The 22605-nt window shown below is 35.4% G+C and overlaps 1 protein-coding gene across 2 annotated transcripts in view; it reads left to right on the forward strand.

The window, feature by feature from the left end:
• Nucleotides 1–22605, forward strand: part of MUT (methylmalonyl-CoA mutase) — a 38461-nt gene that overhangs the window by 13281 nt on the left and 2575 nt on the right. For both annotated transcript variants that reach the window (XM_006776423.2, XM_006776422.2), the window contains exons 4-12: nt 657–814; nt 2846–3017; nt 4631–4879; nt 5623–5734; nt 7059–7174; nt 9791–9906; nt 13206–13337; nt 14696–14843; nt 18552–18719. In XM_006776423.2, the coding sequence (XP_006776486.1) occupies nt 657–814; nt 2846–3017; nt 4631–4879; nt 5623–5734; nt 7059–7174; nt 9791–9906; nt 13206–13337; nt 14696–14843; nt 18552–18719 (1371 nt within the window). The remainder of the gene's footprint in view (nt 1–656; nt 815–2845; nt 3018–4630; nt 4880–5622; nt 5735–7058; nt 7175–9790; nt 9907–13205; nt 13338–14695; nt 14844–18551; nt 18720–22605) is intronic.

Below are 22605 nucleotides of genomic sequence, written 5' to 3' on the forward strand. Positions count from 1 at the left end.
TTAATAACAAGTAAATAACAATTAAATTTATACATCTTCAGCAGATTAGCCCAAAGTTATGAGGTCTTAGGACCTCTTACGAGGTTAAAGTTATTGGTTTTGAATTAAAGATGTCTTTATTCAGTTCTCAAGGCAAAGGTTACATTCCTGACCTCAGCCAGCTAATTTTGAAGTTTAAATTTTTGGTGTTAAAGGTGATGGTGTTACCCTAGCCAGTTTGGCTCAGTGGATAGAGCGTTGGCCTGTGGACTCAAGGGTCCCAGGTTCGATTCCAGTCATGGGCATGTACCTTGGTTGCGGGCACATCCCCAGTAGGGAGTGTGCAGGAGGCAGCTGATTGATGTTTCTCTCTCATCGATGTTTCTAACTCTCTATCCCTCTCCCTCTCCCTTCCTCGCTGTAAAAAATCAATAAAATATATTTTAAAAAAATAAAGGTTATGGTGTTAAAGGTTCATTGGATCAGTCATTTAAATTGGCAAGTGAATTAAATGTAACAAAGTAAGCATTAAATATTTTCAGTTAATATTATAAGCTGAGTTACTTAGTATATCTGAGTTGAACATCATTTAAAAATAATATTGTCTTATAAAGTAGATTTAATAGAACCTTTTAATATTTTTATTCAGTGTTGTGTTTTGATTTTATTTTATGTAGCACATGCCAAAATTTAATTCAATTTCAATCAGTGGATACCATATGCAGGAAGCAGGAGCGGATGCCATCTTGGAACTGGCCTATACTATAGCAGATGGGTTGGAGTACTGTAGAACTGGAATCCAAGCTGGCCTGACAATTGATGAATTTGCACCAAGGTGAGTAAATTAAACTCGGATATTGCCTCAACATTAAGAAAATGCATAGGACTATTTTATGAGCACACACAGCAAAATATATTGATAAAATGAATTTGTATATGTGTTATATTCTATTGTTTTATCAGAGTATTAATGAGAGAATAAGTCAATACTGTTCATAATTAAAAATCAGAATAAAGTTTGACTATACTTCTTGGTAAATAAGAATCTTGTCTCCTGTGATATTCAGAGAATACAATTAAGTGGCACGTTTTGACAAATAATATTAAAATGTGAATATAATGCTTAAGATAGATTTGTTTTTATTTTTTCAATGAAAGTTTAAAGTACAGGAGTCACCTATTACATTTTAGTTTTTCATCTGGTGCACTTACAAATTTGGAATGCCAGTGCTGTTAAAAATGTTCTTTCAAACACCTTGTTAATAAAATTGTATGACAACATGAACAGACTTAAAAGAAGTTTATGAAGCATTTAAATATGGAGATCAGAATCAGTCTGATGAGCAATAACATGCTAAGGTTTGCTCTGGGCCAAGCACTAGGAATGTAGCATGTGAAAAATATGGCTTCTGCCCTCAGAGTTTATAGACTAGTGAATGCTCATATGAGGAATTGTTGCATACTTATTATGACAACAGTTCTCAAAGTGTGGTCCAAGGACTCCTGGGAGTCATTAAAACACTTTCCTGGGTTTTAGAGGTCAAAGGGATTTCATGATTATATTAAGAATTTGCTATTTTCACTTTGATTCTCTCAAGAGTATGCAGTAGTTTTCAAAGACTACCTGATATGTGATGTAACAGGTTAAATGCAGAAGCAGATATGTGACTCCACCTATTTTCCTGGAGCCTCATATTAAAGAGATTTGCAAAAATGTAGATCAGTGACTCTTACAATTTTTTGTTTTAGAAAAGTATTATTTTTTAATAAAAATGTTACTTATGTTAATATGTTGGATTTATTATTTCTAAATGAATTCATATGTAAAATATTGATAGATATTATCCAAATAAACAAATTTTCTTTAGTAATTTTTAAGAGTTAAAGGGAGCATGAGACCAAAATATTTGAGAACTGCTGTTAAGAACTTCCAGCTAGGTGAAATAAAAAACAAAAACAAACAAACAGACAACTAATAGACATAGACAACAGTATGGTGATTACCAGAAGAAAAGGGCAGTGGGGAGAGGTAGAAGAGGATATAGGAGGGATAAATGGTGATGGCAGTAAACTTGGCTTGGGGTGGTGAACACACAATATAATATATAGATGACGTGTTATAGAAATGTACACCTGGACCCCATATAATTTTTATTAACCAGTATCACCCCAATACATTCAATAAAAATAAAACAAAAAATAAAAACTAAAACTTCCAAGTGTATATCAAGAATTTTTATTGTGTCTTAGTTTCTTTACTTTAGGTTCACCTTATTTTATATAGGGGTTCACAACCTTTGTGCTTTTAGACTCAGGCAAGTAACTTAAATGTGTACAGCTCACAATGTAAAAGGGAGTAGTAGGTTGGGAATAATTGGAAAAATATATGCATAAACCAAGTATATGCCCAGATAGTCATTCTTTTAAAAAAACTTAAATTCCTATTCAAACAATCAAGCTTGTAGTTTTAGTCCCTTTGTAAGTGACCCCTGCCTTGGGATATTCTTAAAAAATATCTGTGTGTGTGTGTGTGTGTGTGTGTGTGTGTGTGTGTAGGTGTAGGCGTGTGTGTAGTGAATAATTCTTTAAGGACACAAGAGAACTTTTTTTCCTAAAAAATCAACAACACAATTATAAAGTGAATTAATTTTTACCTGAAGCAATAATCACAGCCATTTCTTCTGCATGAATAAAACTGTACTTTTATATGTTAGGTTTAAAGTTACTAAAGTACATATGCTTGATTTTAATATAAATTAAGTTGTGAAATTAAAATCTGATATTGTTTTTAGTGTGTGATACAACTCATTATTTTCCATTTTATATTGTTAACTATAATCAAATTCTGGACTTAATACTATTTTAGGTTGTCTTTCTTCTGGGGAATTGGGATGAACTTCTACATGGAAATAGCAAAAATGAGAGCTGGGAGAAGACTCTGGGCTCACTTAATCGAGAAAATCTTTCAGCCTAAGAACTCTAAATCCCTTCTTCTAAGAGCACATTGTCAGACATCAGGATGGTCACTTACTGAGCAGGTATGCACATAATTTAAAGTGTAGAATTTTAACAAAGCCGTATGTTTTCTTGTAAGAAACACGACACAATCAGGAAATAGATTTAAGAACCTATCTGCTAATATTTGAAAATAATTATTAATCTGAAGCATAATTCATACTTAACACATTCATACTTGTTTATTTTTACACATAGTAAAATAAATAAAATTGTCTCCCTCTAGTGGTTAACAATATAAAATTATTTAAATCAGCTTACATGTTTTACTTTTATTTAAAAAATATTTTTTATTGATTTCAGAGAGAAAGGGAGAGGGAGAGAGAGATAGAAACATCAGTTATGAGAATCATTAATTGGTTGCCTCCTGTACACCCACTACTGGGGATCAAGCCCATTACCCGGGTATGTGCCCTTGACTGGAATTGAACCCAGGACCCTTCAGGCTGCAAGCTGACACCCCATCTACTGAGCCAAACCAGCCAGGGCATATGTTTTACTTTTAAAAGGGAAAATAATGTGGTGAGGAAGAAGTATAAATCATAATTTAATGCTATTATTTTAAATAATTTTAAGGGTGAAAATTCATAACATAAAACTGTCTAATTAAATTGATTATATATGCCCTAACCGGTTTGGCTCAGTGGATAGAGCATCGGCCTGCAGACTGAGGGATCCCAGGTTTGATTCCGGTCAAGGGCATGTACCTTGGTTGCGGGCACATCCCCAGTAGGGAGTGTGCAGGAGGCAGCTGAATTGATGTTTCTCATCAATGTTTCTAACTCTCTATCCCTCTCCCTTCCTCTCTGTAAAAAATCAATAAAATATATTTTAAAAAAATAAATAAATTGATTATATATATTTATTTATTATAGTTGTATGTTTAAGTAAGCATGCATGCAGATAGAGCATTTAAAAATTATCATCACTTGGGTAATTTAATTTCATTCTATTAAAATTTTTATGGTAGTCTTTTTTATATGCATTTTTCTTTATAAAGTTTTTTTGATAAATTTTAAAATAATTTGTAGCTTTAGAGTTAGATTGTTTTTATATATTTAAAAGTGAATAAAATGAATATGCTCCATATTAAATATAACTTCATGTCATTATAAATGGAGAAATATAGACTTCAGGATTGGAAGGAACTTTAATAATTGTATTTGTCTTAAACTCCTCATTTTTACAGCTAAGGAAATTGAAGTCCAGAAAGGTTCAATGACTTGCCCAAATCACAACTAGGAGCACAATAACTCATTTATTGAGGGCCTGTTTTAGGTACATCTTGTGGCAGATACTCAAGGTATACAAAATAATTAGGAGATAGTGAATTATGAAATGAAGGATGTTATAATCTAAGTAGACAGGTGTACAGTTATGATACACTTACAGAAGAGTAAGGAATACAAAAGTAAAAACAACAAATATTTAATATTTCAGGGATTATAAGAGGCAATATTTTTAGTGTTTACACACAGTCACTAGACACTTTGACTCTTAATTCTAAGTCTGGCTCATTTACTAATTTGTCTAAATTTATTTGATATTCTGTAGCCTAATGTATGTCTATATCTATATCTATATATCTATATCTATATCTCAACTGTTGCCATTTTTTTCTCATTAAATATTTTAGGATCCTTACAATAACATTATTCGTACCACAGTGGAAGCAATGGCAGCAGTCTTTGGAGGGACTCAATCTTTGCACACAAATTCTTTTGATGAAGCCTTGGGTTTGCCCACTGTGAAAAGTGCTCGAATTGCCAGGAACACACAAATAATCATTCAAGAAGAATCTGGGATTCCCAAAGTAGCTGATCCTTGGGGTGGTTCATATATGATGGAATCTCTCACAAATGATGTGTATGATGCTGCTTTGAAGGTCAGTTTAGTCTCTTTAAACTTTGTTTTCAAGATTTACAGGTTTATACAGATTTATAGATGTTTTGATTTATAAATCAAATCATTTATAGATTTATCTGAAGATTAAAAATGTTTGATGGAAAAGAATTTTAGATTTGACTTTCTAGTATTTGAAACTGAAACGTAATTTAAAAAATACATGTGTATTTGCCCTAGCCAGTTTAGCTCAGTGGATAGTGTCTCTCTGTGCTCTGAAGGGTCCCAGGTTCAGTTCTGGTCAAGAGCACATGCCCAGGTTGCCGGCTTGATTCCCTGTAGGGGGCATGCAGGAGGCAGCCAATCACTGATTCTCATCATTGATGTTTCTATCTCTCCTTCTCCCTTTCTCTCTGGAATCAAAAAAATATATTAAAAAAGAAAGAAAGTGCAATTGACCTTCTTCCTTTCTGCTGTCAGGTACTATTCCACCACCCCTTTTCCACCATTCCATTTATATCTGAGGCTGTGATTGAAGGTTTACATGGTTCCTGGCAGTGTCAATAAAGATGGAGTTATACCATTACTCTCCTGCTCAAGTAAAAAGTAGAATTGGCCCAGGCTGGTTTGGTTCTCATTAATGTCTTTGATGTTAACTTAATTCTTATAAATCATTAAATTTACCACTGAAATAATTCAATATTAGTAATTATGTAACCTAAATCTGAATATTTTATGAAAATAGTTTTATATTCTCTTCTCATTTTATTAAACTATTTTTCTTAGCTCATTAATGAAATTGAAGAAATGGGTGGAATGGCCAAAGCCGTAGCAGAGGGAATACCAAAACTTCGAATTGAAGAATGTGCTGCCCGAAGACAAGCTAGAATTGATTCTGGTAAGATAAGTAGGAGTGTTCATATGTGAAATCCAGTATTTAACATGAAATATTTATTTCTGTTTGTTTTATTGACAAAAGTAACAGAAAAATGGAAATGTGGATACAATGTTTCTCATCTAAATCTATCCATCTATCTGTCTGTCTGTCTTTCTCTGTTTGTATTTTAGTATGTATGGATGCACATGGACAAAGCATATGTATAAAGTATGCAAGTATGAATGGAGGCATGCCCATTGTGTCCATGTACATGTGTGGGTGGGTATCTTCAGCTTTTGAAAGGTGACATGATTATTGGTCATTGGGCTCTACATTGGAGTTCCATTTATTTATTCAATCAGTCAACACTTTTTTAGTCTTAAGTCTTTGAGACGCTGTGCTGTGTCTGAGCGTACAACTGTAAATAGGACAGACATAGTCTGTGCACCCACAGAGTTAACATTTTAGTAAGAGAGAGAAAATTAACAAGTAAACAAGTAAATAAAAAAAGCAACTCTTGCCGAAACCGGTTTGGCTCAGTGGATAGAGCGTCGGCTTGCGGACTGAAAGGTCCCAGGTTCGATTCCGGTCAAGGGCATGGACATTGGTTGCGGGCACATCCCCAGTGGGGAGTGTGCAGGAGGCAGCTGATCGATGTTTCTCTCTCATCGATGTTTCTAACTCTCTATCTCTCTACCTTCCTCTCTGTAAAAAATCAATAAAATATATAAAAAAGAAAAAAAAAAAAGAAAAAAAAAGCAATTCTAGATTGTGGTAAATTCTATGAAGGAATTAAGAAGGGATATAACCTGGTGTTGGGGTAACAGGTTGTCTTTTGCTAGACTAATAATCTGGTAGTTTGAGGCAAAATATATTCTTTGTTATGTTAAGGAAGTCTCTTTGTTATTCTAGTTTATCATTTATAGTTTTAAAAATATTTTTTGTTTTTATGCGATTGGCCATAAGAGAATTCAAGAAAATATTAGAAAACCTGTTGGGTGTTAATTCTCTACCTTATAAATCTTAGATGGTTGCTGCTATGACTGTTTCGATTTTGTGAAAGTGTTAGAAGATGGTTTGTCAGAAACTCTGGGAAAGCATATTATTTGGGAGAATAATAAAAAATGGTCCTTTACAGAGTTTCTGATACATACTTGTTTTTTCCCCTCCCACCTTCATCCCATATTGGGTTTTGCTGATTTATATTAAAAGTTTTTCATTAAATGTTAAGAAGACTGATTAATAATATTAAACTTACAAGAGATTTCATGATGATCAGACTATTATTATTAGGCATTTATTTGTGAGTAGAATCTACATATTATTTTCCTCTGGGAAATAACAGGTTCTGAAGTAATTGTTGGAGTAAATAAGTACCAGCTGGAGAAAGAAGAGCCTGTGGATGTTATGGCGATTGATAATACTTCAGTGCGTAACAAGCAGATTGAAAAACTTAAGAAGGTAATAATAGCTATCATGTTTTGAGTGCTTTCTTTGTTCTGGGCACTGGCTAAGCCCTTACATTATCCTGCTAATTCCTTACAACAACCTCATGAGGTGAATATTATTTCCCAATATTTTAAAGATAAGGAAAACTAAAGATAAGGGAGATTGAGAAACTTGGATAAATAATTGAACAGCCAAGACTCAGAAATCCAAGTATGTTGACACCAGAAACTCAGTGCTTTAAATCATGATATCTGCCTCTGAGATATTAAAAACCACACCATAATAATATTTCCTATCACTTACAGATTATCATTTGCAGATTAGAATAAGGCATAGGTGATTATGTAATTCACAATAAAGTTCAGAATCATATTGGAACCCAGGGCTTCTCACTGTAATTTATTTCTATTAGACCATGGTTCCGGATACTATTATGAATCATTTACCTTCTGTTTTTGTATTTTTAAGTAAAATATATTTGGTAGTGCTTTAGTGAGCTACACTTTATAATGAACTACATTTATTTTGATTGAAACGAAAGTACTGTCTTTTCTTCTTATTTCTTCTTTCTCACTGAGATATGATCTAAAGTATATGAAATACTAAACTAGATAAAATGTATTAATTTTCACTGTTGTAACCAATATATTTCTATTGTGTGAAGCTACCTTGGTCTCTTAATCTCTGACTGTTGTATTTATGTCGAAGGCAGGAAACTTGAAATTCCTTAATGGCTTTTCTCTGTCTACTTTTTCTGTGATTGTTTAAGACAAGAGTGGGGAATGACTGGCCCTCAGTCCATATAAGACCCCAGAAATCACTTGGTCTGGGCCTGCCAAAGCATTAGGGGTGAGTTAATAAATGTTTGACCAAACATAGCAGACTAAATTTTAAGTTGATAATTTTGTATGGCCTGCGGATGATGTTATAAATATCCAAATGGTCCTTGGCAGAAAAAGGCTTCCCCACCCCTGGTTTAAGATATAACTCTTCCCCCCTCTTGGTTCAAATGATCTGTAACAATCTACTTTGTCCAGGTAGATTGACTGCATAATGATAGAGTTAACGATAGATGTTTAATGGTATTTCCTCCTTTTTAATCAGGAGATAGTGACTCCTCTCTTACATTTTGTCATTTTAAAAGGCCCTTTTAGGGTGTAGCATTTTATTTCCAGTGATCACAGAAGTATCAATATATATTATATTTGGGAAACACCTTTTCTCTTCTATTATACTTTAGGCTTTTATTAATTCTATACCCTCAAGCTCGAAGGGTTCCATTTATAATAAATGATGATAGACCTTATTTCGGGCAAGAGAGAGAAATCTAATAATGGAGTTGGTTTTTTCCTTGCCCTTAATATATGTTTTCTGGCCCACCTCTGCTAATGGATACCATAGAATTTTAGTGACATAGTGAGCAGTATAGTATTTTAGACTCGTATTTTACAAGTGATGAAAACCTATAAAATATTGGATTTTAAGTAACTTCGTTTAGACAAGTTGTTGACAGAGCACAGTAGATCTAGGAATAGTTTTTGACCATGCCTTTCATTGCCTTTGTTTATCTCAGTATTTTTCATGGTCTCTGTCTCTCTTTGTCTCCTTGGAATTTTTTAAGATACATTTTTTATTGTTGACATTATTACAAACGTCCCCCATTTCTCCCTTTGTCTACCCTCCATCCAGAGCCCACTCTCCCCTCCCTCTGGCCCTCACCACTCTGCTATCTGTGCCCATGGGTTAATGGGCCATACAAATATGTTCTTTGGCTGTACTCTTCACCTTCTTTCATCCTGTCCACCCCACCTACCTCCCCTCTGACAGCTGTCAGTCTGTTCTATGTATCCAGTGTCTCTGTTTCTCTTTATTGTCAGTTTATTTTGTTCATTAGATTCCACATATAAGTGAGATCATATGGTGTTTGTCTTTCTGTGACTGGCTTATTACTCTTAAATACAAAAGGAAAAACAATATACATACATATTGATATATTGTTAATTAGTTAAGGAAACAAAATGCAACTAAAATATTATCTAAGCTGTAATCTGCTCATTTTTTTTTCTTCCTTGTCACTATTCATCTTTAGTGCCTTTGAAATTCCTCATATAAAAGAGCCACTTGTTTTCAGTGTCTTATAGAGCTTATCATCCAGTCAGGGGATACAGACAAATACTAAGTAAAAAAAATACTAAGATAATCATGTGATAATACTACAAAGACACTAGAGTAGGCCAAATGCAATGGAATGGCTGGGAAAGCAGTTTTAAAGATATTGAAGATATGAAGACTTATGAACTAGGACATAAATAATAAGCAATAGAAGAGAAGGGGGAAAGCCTAGAAGCATGTACAGCACTGTTATTACTTCCCTGCTTGTTTCTAACTTATCAGGGTTATAGAGAATTTAGCATTATTTAGGAGGTTCTTAAATGTTTATTGAATGAGTAAATGACTAAAGGAATATCAGACTTAGGATACATATTATTCTCTTTTTTACCCCTTTTATTCTTGAGGTTAGGACTATGGAGCAGTTTTCTGTGTGATGTATAACAGGGTCTAATCTCCCAATCTCTGCTTTATTCTCTATTCACTTAACTCCTCCCATTCTTTGACCTTTCCCATAAGATCAAATCTAGCAGGGATCCTGCTTTGGCGGACCGGTGTCTTGATGCGCTGACTGCGTGTGCTGCCAGTGGAGATGGGAATATTCTGGCTCTTGCAGTGGATGCTGCTCGCGCAAGGTGAGGATATTACCTTTGGAGATTTCCAAACAGTAAAAATTTGTCAGTTAGCTTTTCAGAGTGTACTAAAATAAAAGGTTGATTCCATAAACCATGTGAGCCTAAACGAAAATAATGGAGAAGAAAATAAAGTTAATTCTTTTTTTTCTTAAACATCTGTACATTTAAAACATTTATATATTTTGAATGCAGAATATTAATACTTGTGTATTTCCCTGGGACTCAGAACATTTGACATTGTAATGAATCCATTTGCAAGTTGAAGTTCGATGTACTTTCACATATAGGGAAATGTTAATACATCGGACAATAAGAAGACTTGCCCTCTGTCCAGAGGTAGACTATATGTCTGACTTCCAGGGCTATTCACTATGTAGATATCTTTGAAAAGACAGTCCAGAATAAGGGCAATCAGTGCCTTGCCTCCTAGGGCATGGAAAAAAGCGAGTGACTCACAGAGACTTTTCTCCCAATGTGTGATAATGTCACAAAATAAATTATTTTTGCTTATATTATTTACTAGAGGCCTGATGCACAAAATTCACGCAAGGGGCTCGGCCCTCGCAGCTACCACAGCTTGCCTTGGCCCTCGCAGCCCCAGCTTTGTCTGGAAGGACGTCCGGAAGGTCGTTTGGCTGTCCAGTCTAATTAGCATATTACGCTTTTATTATTATAGATTGCTGAAGATAATGAACTTGTTAAAAACATGTTGTTTTAAGTGCTTAAGGGGTAATAGTGTGTGGGTTGTTTTTTATTTTATTTCAGTTTTAATTTATTAAAATCCCTCCAATGGGCTTCTAGTACTTTTAAATTAAAACCTAATCTTACCAAGCCCTGCAAGGCCTCACTGAATATGACTCTTGCCTACCTCTCTGACTTTATCCTGCTTCCTTCACAACACTGTGTCCTCAATGTCCCCCTTTCTATTTTTAGAATACAAAAAAATTTTTCTATTTCTCAGAGCCTTTGTATGTAGTGTTTCCTTTTTAAAATACTCTTCCCCTTATCTTCTATTTTTTATTACTTATATCCTAGTTCAAAAGACTTCATATCTTCAATATGTTTCAAATTGTTTTCATGGCCACCCCATTCCATTTGGCCTACTTTAGTGTCTTTGTAGTACTTATTACCACATTATTATCTTGGTATTTGTTTACTGTGTAGTGTCTGTATCCCCTGACTGGATGTTAAGCTCTATAAGAACAGGTATGTGTTTTTGTTTTTTTTGTCTTACATATCTATGAATTTCTAGCACTTACGAGTGCTTGGCCCAAATTAGGTACTTAGTACATGTTGAATGAACTAATAAACAAATGGATGGGATAAGCTAAAAGATTGTCTTCTTTTGAAAACATATTGCTCTCTGCACATTTATGTTGTGGTGAATTATTCAGTAACCATTAGAGGCTTATCTATATATAGTTTTTAGGTCAGTCATTTTTTTGGTTGAAAATGTTGAAAAGAGTTTACTATATATAAAGGCATCTAAAATCACAATTCATCTTTATTGTTGAAAGTATTATAGATGTTCTCCCCTATACGGGTATTTTCCTCATTGATCCCCTTCACCCAGCACCTGCCCCTCCCAGGCCTTCACCACACTATTGTCTGTTTCTATGGACCCAGGGGCTATGCATATCCTCCTATATAATAAAAGGGTAATATGCAAATAGACTGAACAGCAGAACAGACAAACAACAAATCAAAGCGTAATATGCTAATGAAATGCTAAGGCTGCTCAACCACTCACTATAATGTGCACTGACCACCAGGGGCAGACAGTCAACTGGTTGACCAGTTGCTATGACGTTCACTGACCACCTGGGGACAGATGCTCCGACCGGTAGGTTAGCTTGCTGCTGGGGTCCAGCAAATCGGGGACTGAGCACGATGGTCCGAACATGCCCTGGAGCCCTCCTGCAGTCCCTCCCTAACCTGATTGTGCACTGGTGGTGTCCCTCAGCCTGCTCGGTGCCCTCTTGCAATCTGGGGCCCCTCGGGGGATGTCGGAGATCTGGTTTCAGCCCAATTCCTCAGGCCACTCCCCTTGGGAGGGTGCCAGACACAGAGCTCATGGCTGGAGAGTGTTGCTGTGGCAGCGTGAGCCTCTCCCAATGTGGACTGATTGGGTGTAAGCCCGTGGCAGGCACACTGGGGCCAGAATGAGTGGGAGCAGCAGGTAGGAGCTGCAGGCGGCGTTGGACTGCAAGTTTCGGCATATCCCTGCAGGCCACTCAGAGGGACCCCACCCGTGCACGAATTTGTGCACCAGGCCTCTAGTCCTATATAATAAAAGGGTAATATGCAAATCGCGCCTCAGCCAGAAGCCCTCAGCCAGGCTCACGGCTGGCAAGTGCAGCAGTGGTTGCGGGAGCCTCTCCCCCCTCTGTGGCAGTGCTAAGGATGTCTGACTGCCAGCTTAGGCCCAGTCTCCATGGAGAGAGGCCTAAGCCATTAGTCAGCCAGCCCTTAAGGCAGCGTTTCTCAACCTGTGGGTCATGAACCCTTTGGTGGTCAAATGACTCTTTCACAGGGGTTGCCTCAGACCATCCTGCATATCAGATATTTACATTATGATTCATAACAGTAGCAACATTACAGTTATGAAGTAGCAATGAAAATAATTTTATGGTTAGGTCACAACATGAGGAACTGTATTTAAAGGGCCAGAAGGTTGAGAACCACTGCCCTAAGGGCTCCCTGGACTGCGAGAGGGGCAGGCCAGGCTGAGGGGACCCCCTCCCCCCTTGAGTGCACGAATTTCATGCACCAGGCCTCTAGTATGCATATAAATTCCCTGGTTAATCTCTCCCCATCCATCCCCCACCCCAGCCATTCCCTCTGAGATTCATCAGTCTATTACATGCTTCTATGTCTCTCAAATCACTTTTCATAAGTATTCTGAGGAAGATACTTTCATAATGCAATAAAAAATTCTTATTTACATTTTTGACAGCCTATTTTTTAATTAGGTAATAAAATATGTCTAATATTGATATTAAGATAACTAAATATTTTTAAAATATATGTTTTATTGATTTTTAGAGAGAGGAAAGGAAAGGGATAGAGAGATAGAAACATTGATGAAAGAGAAACATCAATCTGCTGCCTCCTGCATGCAGGAGGCACTGGGGCACGAGCCTGCAACCTGGGCATGTGCCTTGACCTGACTGGGAATCGAGCCATGACCTCCTGGTTCATGGGCCAGTGCTCAACCACTTAACCACATTGGCCAATCAGTAACTAAATATTTTAATCTCAAAAAATGATGTTAACAGAACTTCCCTGCAATATTTTAGATGTACAGTTGGAGAAATCACAGATGCCATGAAAAAGGTATTTGGTGAACACAAAGCTAATGATCGGATGGTGAGTGGAGCCTATCGTCAAGAATTTGGAGAAAGTAAAGAGATAACATATGCTATCACGAGGTAATGTGTGAGATTTCTTATAGCAGCATATCATCTTTTCAGTTAACACAGTCCCCATGAGTCTACTGCAGGCTTAATTTTTTCCCATACCCCTTGGAAAATATGTAAATTGGCTTTCCTGTTAGTCTGTAGTTTTACTAAAACAATATTCTGAACTTTTACCATAGTTCCTGTTAGTAGTTTCTCATTTTAAACAGATGTTTATTTAACTAATGTGATATTGCTTCATATCCTCCAGGTACTTCAATTTCATTCTCCTTACTAAAGTACTAAAATGCTTTCATATTTTCTCAAGTCTATTTACATTAATTGCTCAAAATAATTATAAAATCTTACTTTTCCTATTTGAAAGTACATATTTGGTTGCCATCTCTATGCATTAATTAAAATCAGTCTTCACTGAACTGACAGTAATAACTATCAAACATGACTTGGAAATATAAATTAATATAAAAGGATCATGCTTCTCAAGTATACAAAGTAGCTTCCTGGTGATTGGTTTTTCTCAAACTTTGTAATAAAAGTTCCCACTAAAATTTTTATGTGACTACCTATATACGAGATAAATACCAAAACAGCCAAGGTGAAAGTTATCAAAATGGAATCTTTTTTTCTTTTGTCAGAAATAATGTAGTGCTTTTTCATATGGGGTATACATTTATTGATTTAATTAAGCAAGCATTTTTAAAATATATTTTATTGATTTTTTACAGAGAGGAAGGGAGAGGGATAGAGAGTTAGAAACATCGATCAGCGGCCCCCTGCCCCCCCGCCACTGGGGATGTGCCTGCAACCAAGGTACATGCCCTTGACCGGAATGGAACCTGGGACCCTTGAGTCCGCAGTCCGACGCCCTAGCCACTGAGCCAAACCGGTTAGGGCTAAGCAAGTATTTTGATTACATGTCATTGTAAGACATGCTGCAGTCAGCTTGGGGGAGTTCACACTTGTGAAGGGAGGTATATGGATAGTTCACTACAGCTAGTGAATGGCATATGTATATAAATAACTCTGAAAGGCACTTTTTAGTTTACATTTAAATATCTCTAATATATACTATTCAATACTCTGGAGGTGCTTAAGAAGGTGAAAAGTAGCCATTTTCTCATTTTGGTTCACTGTGATGCTGTCAGGAATATGGGCTTACAGGCTGTTCCATCTTTTAAACTTTCCTCTAAGGGGGAGATGGTAAACATTCAGGCTTTAATGGAGTTCAGTGTAAAACAGAGATGTTAAAAATATTTGAATAAATAGATTTTTAAGTAAACTTGAAAGATTTACTGCAAATAAATTATAGGTTTTATATCCTACATTTGGACAACTAATATATAATTATTGTATTTTAAAATGTTGCTTAGGGTTCATAAATTCATGGAACGTGAAGGTCGCAGACCTCGTCTTCTTGTGGCAAAAATGGGACAAGATGGACATGACAGAGGAGCAAAAGTCATAGCTACAGGATTTGCTGACCTGGGTTTTGATGTGGACATTGGTCCTCTTTTTCAGGTACTGAAAATTGTTGGGGAGAATTTCAAAAAGTATATCATAAATCACATGTAGAAAAAACATAATGGACCATGATGATATTTTAAAGTTTTAAAAGAACTTGAATTCAGCAAATTTCCTAATTTATTTTTGAATGCATGTAATCTAATTAGGACAGAAGCTGCAATGAAATATAACTCATGCTAATGTACTTGTTAATCAGACTTTGTAAAAGTCATTGTCAGTTCTGAACTATAACTTTTACTAGGCCTCTGAAGCTGCGAAGATTACTTTCAAGTATCTTATTGTGCTGCTTATTAAGATGTGACTAATATTTTGTGGGAAGGATAGCCCACATTGGATTGGTGGAAAGTGTTTTTAAAAGGAAATTAAGCATCAGCGTAAGCTCAATTTAAAATTAGATTTTCTCTTTTTTACTCTCCAGTCATATTTTATTTGATCACAGAATATTAGAACTAGCAGAAAAATAATTTGTTGCAAGTAAATGAAACTAAAATTTTCTATAGAATGATGAAGCATTAATCATTCACTCCCCCCAAATCTTTGGTTGAGGAGTAAATTGTAATAACTTTTATATTAAAAGTTTTATGCATTACATATTTACCGATCATCTACCAGGTGTTAGCTTCTGAGCTCTATAAGATACAATTTTTTTTTGTCTTCAGGGATGTTACAAGCTTTTAACAGAGATTTACTTCCTACCAATCACAGTACAATAATATCCATGTTATAAACTAGGGATGAGGAACTTGTTCAAGAATCCTAGGAAGTTGCATTTGAGCTGTGCTTTTCAGAAGCCCAAGAACAAAGCAGGGAAGAGCATGCTAAGAAGGGTTGGCTTGAGCAGAGGTGCAGAGAGCTACGGAGCGTGATGCCTCCAGGAGGTTCAGGAGAATTAGAATACAGTGCTTGGGATGGCGTGCAGATTATAATGAATGGCCTTGTATGCCATTCTAAGGAGTTTGAACTTTATCCCAGAGGTGTTTGGGTAGAGTGACACAATCAGATTTATACTTTAGGAAGGTCACTTTGTACTAAAGTCCCTTACTGAACTGGGTTGAGAGGAGCTGTGACTAGATAGGTGCCAGAAGTCCAGCTAAAATGTTTGGTAATCTGAGTGAGAAACAACAAAGGCCTTAACCAAGACAGGATCAGGGTCTTCCCAGAAACAAAGAGTCAGCTAGGATTTTGAAGAAAATTTAATAAAGGGGCTATTTACAGATAGGTTGGCAGGCTTAAGAGGACCAGCTGTGGGATATTCAGATGAAGATGACCACATAAGTTGGCTATACATGTCTGAAATATAGCAGAGAGGCCTCAATTATAGACAAGACTTTGTGACTCGTCACTATATAAATATTACTTAAAACCATGACATGGATGTAATTTTCCTTAAAGAGTTTATATAGCAAGACAAGAAAGCTTGAACATTAAAAGGAAATAGAAGAGAAGGAAACAGCAAAGGAATGAAAGGAAATGGGATAAGTAGGGGGATGCAAACTAAGAGAAGAGTTTCAGGGAGAGGGAAGTACTGTTACTACAAATGCAGATACGTCAGCTAAACTAAGAGACTAAAAGAGTACTCATTGCGTTTCTACCAGTGAAGAAGTAAACCTTCCTTTGGAGGTTTAGCCTTTGTAGAATCTCCCATAAGAGTTTTCCCTTTTTGAATTTTTGAATATTACTCAAGAGAGTCTAGGAGAAATTGTTATTGTAAAGAGCCCAAATTTCTGGAGATATTCCTTGAACTGTGTTAGTAGGTGAATTTATAAATGTGTTTAGAATCTTATGCATTTAAGGTAGGTTTTATTAAGGATCTCAAATATATTTAATTTTATTATTATTTTTTGAGAATTTTGTGTTTATTTGAACCAAACTGATGACATATACTGGGAAGCAAGAGTTCAAATGCTCCTCAAATATATTTTATAAATAAATATATATATTTAGGTTATTTTCATTCTTTAAGTTGAATACTTTTCTATTTTTAAAATTATCTTCTACCATTTTACTTTAGTTTTTTGTTTGTTTTAAAGTGATCAAGTATTAGAAATATTTCTAATATTTAGTAATTAGTTTTTGGGAAATATTTCTTTCATAAAGTAAAAGTAATTTAAAAAAATTCTCTTCAGCCTTTGGCACCTAAAAGAATTTTCTGAAGAACTATAAGTTTATTCCCTCTTAAATACCATCTATAAAAATATAATTGGCTTTTTAGTACCATCAACTTTGTTAACAGAATACTGTGTTATTTAAATAAAAACTTATCTGTGGCTAAAGGTAAAACCCTGTAGTTCTTTGATGATTGATTTAGATCAAAATTAGATGTGAGGTTTCAAAATTTTTAGGCTTTGATAATGTAAAATTTAGTTTATATAAACATAAAGTATGGAACTGAACTGTTTAAATGAAATTTTATCTTATAAATTTTGGTAGCATGGATGAAATGGATGACAAATCATGCTTAAATTAATTAAATTTCTCACCTTTAAGAAATCAATGGCAAAAGTATGCATAATTTTTAAAGGTTTTAATTTTATGTATTAATATATTTAATTTTATGTGTTAATATATCTCATATTTAAAATTTGACCTATATGCTGCATGACTTACCTAGAGATCTTCTTGAATGTGGCTCCATTACTGAGAGTATAGAATCTCTTGTTTCCACACTAAAATTATGAGCCTTAAAATCTTGCCAAACTTAGAAAATTCATAGATTTTGATAATTTTTTTGTACTTATAATTGTGCAGTAGTTTCTGAGGTGGCCTTATCCTTCTCAAATTTCTCAATTTACATTATATTCTTTTTCTTTTTTAAAATATATTTTATTGATTTTTTACAGAGAGGAAGGCAGAGGGATAGAGAGTTAGAAACATCGATGAGAGAGACACATCGATCAGCTGCCTCCTGCACACTTCCTACTGGGGATGTGCCCATAACCAAGGTACATGCCCTTGACCAGAATCGAATCTGGGACTTTTCAGTCCACAGGCTGACGCTCTATCCACTGAGCCAAACCGGTTAGGGCTACATTATATTCTTAATGAGAAACTCTTAGGTACATTTATATGAATGACTTAAATACATGAAAATTATCAAATTATCAATGTCACAGACTCATTACAGAAAGTGGATATGATCTTAGGTAACTCAGTTAATAATGGAATATGGGAAATATCCTTTATAACTTTTATATTCCAAACTGGTTAAAACTAGAGTTCTTACAACGTTATTTTGGTCCACATATTGTTGTTAATTCAGTGTCTCTGTGGGAGAACCATGTCCTGGAGTTTCCTCGCCTGCTATCTTGCTAACATCACCCTTTCCCATTCTGTTTTAAAATCTAAGATTCACTTTTAACATTGCATTTTATATTTGGTCTTTTACTTCACATATACTATAATAGGTTGCCTTGTACTGCACTACTTAATAAATGTTGATAAAGAAGATAACAGATACATTCTTAAAAAATGATAATGAAGAGGAAATATGTTTGGTATAGCTTAAATCTGATAAATTCTAGTGCTCGAAGCAAATACAGCACTGGTGTTGCATCCATTGGATGAGTTGGTATTTATAATTTGAGAATGATGAAATAGGAAGTTATATTCACTTCAAGATTTTTAATGAGTAAAATCTTAGAATGTTAAGTAGATAACACTTTTTGGAATAAATGAGATTTGTCCCTTTACTTTCTAATTTAGACTCCCCTTGAGGTGGCCCAGCAGGCTGTGGATGCAGATGTGCACGCTGTGGGTGTGAGCACACTTGCTGCTGGTCACAAAACCCTCGTTCCTGAGCTCATCAAACAGCTCAACTCCCTCGGACGGCCAGATATTCTTGTCATTTGTGGAGGGGTGATACCGCCACAGGTATTTTTCATCGCCTATATTTTTCTAATGCTATGATGGGAATCCTGAGTAAATAATATGTAGCTCTTTAATTTACTGTACACCTTTCCTGAAGATCAATGTGTGGTAGATTTTTGAGCCAAATTATTTTCTGGTGATTTACTAAGTTCTACAAAGTCCAAAAGTGGGCAATGTCGTTTTCTCTTTAAGTTTATATTTAATTCATATGAATAATTTAACAATTTACAGAGCTTCTTTGAGAGAATTATCCCCTTGCAAACTAGTAACCGAAATAGAGATCTACTTTCTTTATATTCAATAGACAGTGATGAGAAGGAACAGGATAAGGTAATAAGAATCTCACAGCTGGAATAGAGAAGAATGGTAAACACTGTGCATATAGCAACCGGAGATACAGTGAGCACTCCTCCCCTGGTAGTAAAGTGAGTCCTTAGCCAGTTGGCCGCGTTTGCTTATGTTGTTTTAAAGTAGCTACCTTGTCCATTTCCCCCATGCTCCCATCCCTAAATGCTGCCCTAACTCAGAGCTGTATCAGTTACATGGTCCAATAAAACCCCTTTTTTATTAAAGCTAATTTGGTTGGGTATAGTTTTTCTTGAGCCCAAAATATCATATTTCAGATGTAAATGGAATCAGCCTATCCTGAAAATTATTGGCCAAATGGGGTAGAGGTGGATTCTTGAACAAAAATGTAGATCATCTTAGGAAAGGAGAAATGGACACTAGGTAACAATCAATGATGTCAATTATTTTATTAATGGAGTGGGGGACTCCTTCCAAATATTACCTTTACCTACCAGTTAAAATAATTAGTAAGGATACAAATTGGGCCCTAACTGGTTTGTCTGAGTGGATAGAGTGTCGGCCCATGGACTGAAGGGTTCCAGGTTCGATTCCGGACAAGGACATGAATCTGGGTTGCAGGCTTGATCCCCGGCCCTGGTTGAGGCACATGTGGGAGGTAACCAATCGATGTGTCTCTCTCTTTGTCTCTCCCCCTCCCTTCCACTCTTTAAAAATCAATGGAAAACTACCTTTAGGTGAGGATTAACAACAAAAACATAAATTGGGTCTATTTCCAATCCAAGTTTTAATTATATCAAGTTCTCTCTCTTTTTTTTTTTATACTGAGAATGGGAAAAAATCAAGATAAAAGAACTGTATATGAGATTGCTCTAAGGAAATGATTTGTAGATGCTACAAAGCCCCCACCACTATAGCAGGAATCTATCATTGAAATGGGAGCTTGTGTCCCAGGCTATAATTTTTTTTTTCTCCATTACAACTCAGAATATAAAATAGTGGCTGTAGAGACTACTTATGAAATGAGAGAATACATATGTATGAGGTTATGAGATTGGTAATAACATGGTACTAGCAAACAAACTATATATTTGTATTTTATTCTGACTACCAACACAATACTTAAAGGTAATATAGTCAACACAAAATTGCTTTTGTTAACATACTTGCCTATTTTTTTCATAGCTGTAGCTTACTATTTGGGAATATAAAGGGGTTTTATTCTTTATTGCTATCTATCACTGGAATACTTCTATCTATAATGCAGTTTTAGAGACTCTAATATCTAAGCTCTTGGGCATGATATTAAAATTTAAGAACCAAAATAATTAGGCAGCATAAAATGATGGAATTGAAATACAAGCTGAAAAATAAAACAAAACCCACAGGCTTGTTAAATGAGTAAGCAGACATTTTCAAGGAATATATTTCACAAGTTATATTAACTCTGGATATTTGAATCACTTGGAATATCTGTAGGTGTTTCTTGTACTTTTTCCCTCTGAGTTTAAAGACTAAGTATCATTTTCTGTAATGACACACTTGAGTGTTAATATGGGTATCTGTTATAATTACAGCAGTCAGTATCCATGCATTTTTATTATTATTTGTTTGTAGTAAATATATAAAGTGTTGTTATTACCTGATTGAAAGATGCATCGATTTTAAATTAGATAGCACTAATATATGGTGGTTAATTAAACAGATTTAGCAACTGCCATTGTGGAGCTTATAGTTTCTGCTGCCTGATTAAATAAATGTGGTTTGTGTAACTCCCTTCCGGATCTTCTAACCCCTTTAACAACAGTGGCTTCCAAGTACTCTTGGCAAAATTAGCAGCCTCATGCTGCCCACTTCCATCATGAAGCAGAGAATGTGATATGCCTGGCCCAGCTCAGTGGAAGACACTTTATAACAACTTTTTATTTAGAAATAATTTCAAACTAATAGATAGGGCACAAAATGAAAATAGTACAAAGCACACTGGCGTGCCCTTTACTCAGATTCACTTGTTTCTAACATTTTATCTTCTCATTAAAATACATTTGCAAGGCTTACGTTAGGCTTAGATAAGACAAGAACCCTTTCTCCCGTGGCAACATTTCACAGTCCTCTCCTAAGTTGAGTCCTCCATTCCAAATCCATTACTTGGATGTCAGATCAAATGGTACATAGCATTGTTAGAAAAGATAGAAGATAACCTAGCAATTTAACAATCCCCAATTTGGAGATAGTTATTATATGTTTTATCAAGTTTTCTTATGAACTTTTAAATCTATAGCATCTGCCCAAGAGCAATGGCATATTTTCAGCACCTTTATGTGCCATGAACTGAGGATATAAAGACGCTTAGATGTGATCTCTGTCCTTAGAAGTCATAGACTAGGAATAAACTTCAATGAGCTGGGTTAAGTGCTATTGCAGGATTATAGTATTACAAGAATATTATAAGGAAGTCATAGAGACAGAAAAGAAATAGTTGGGGGATAATTAGCATGACCATATAATTTATCATCCAAATATGATCACTTGATAATAAAAATGGGTGCTGCCATGACCGAAGAGTGATTTAAAAATGGCTCTAGTATCTGACTAGACATGCTTCCAAAGAAAACACACAGATGGCCAACAGGTATGTGAAAGGTGCTCAACATCACTAATCATCAATGAAATGCAAATCAAAACCACAATGAGGTATTACCTCACACCTGTTGAAATAGCTGTTATCAAAAAAACAAAAATAACAAGTGTTGGCATGGATGTAGAGAAAAGGGAACTGTTGAACCCTGTTGGTGGGAATATAAATTGGTGCAGGCACTATAGAAAATACTATGGAGGTTTTTCAAAAAATTAAAAAGAGAACTACCATATGTACTAGTAATTCTACTTCTGGGCATTTATCTGAAGAAAAGGAAAACATGAACCTCCATGAAAATGTGGTCTGTATACACAATGGAATATTCAGCCATACAAAGAATGAAATCTTGCTATTTGTGACAATACTAGAGGCTGTTATGCTCAGTGAGATAAGTCAGACAGAGAAAAACCATACCATATGATCTCACATGTGGAAGAACAGATTGATGATTGCCAGAGACAGAGGGTGGGTGAAAATGGGTGAAGGGAGTCACAAAGTACAAACTTCCATGGAGATGTAATGTATGGCATAGTGACAATAGTTAAAGCTGCATTGCATATTTGAAGGTTACTAAGAATAAATCTTTTAAAAAAATTCTTACCTGAGGATATGTTTTTCATTGATTCTAGAGAGACAGAAAAGAAGAGGGGGAGAGGGAATGGGAGAGAGAAAGAGAAAGAAAGAAACATCAGTTGGTTGCCTCCCATACGTGTGCAACTTAACTGGGGATCCAACTCAAAACCTCAGTATTTGCCCCAACTGGGAATCCAACCCGAGACCCTTCGGAGCACAGGATGATGCTGTAATTAACTAAGCCATACCGGCCATGGCAAGAGAATAAATCTTTTTTTTTTTTAATATATTTTTTATTGATTTTTTTTTTTACAGAGAGGAAGGGAGAGAGATAGAGAGTTAGAAACATCAATGAGAGAGAAACATCGATCA

This window comes from Myotis davidii, unplaced genomic scaffold, assembly GCF_000327345.1.
Source record: "Myotis davidii unplaced genomic scaffold, ASM32734v1 scaffold167, whole genome shotgun sequence".
NCBI lineage: Eukaryota > Metazoa > Chordata > Mammalia > Chiroptera > Vespertilionidae > Myotis > Myotis davidii.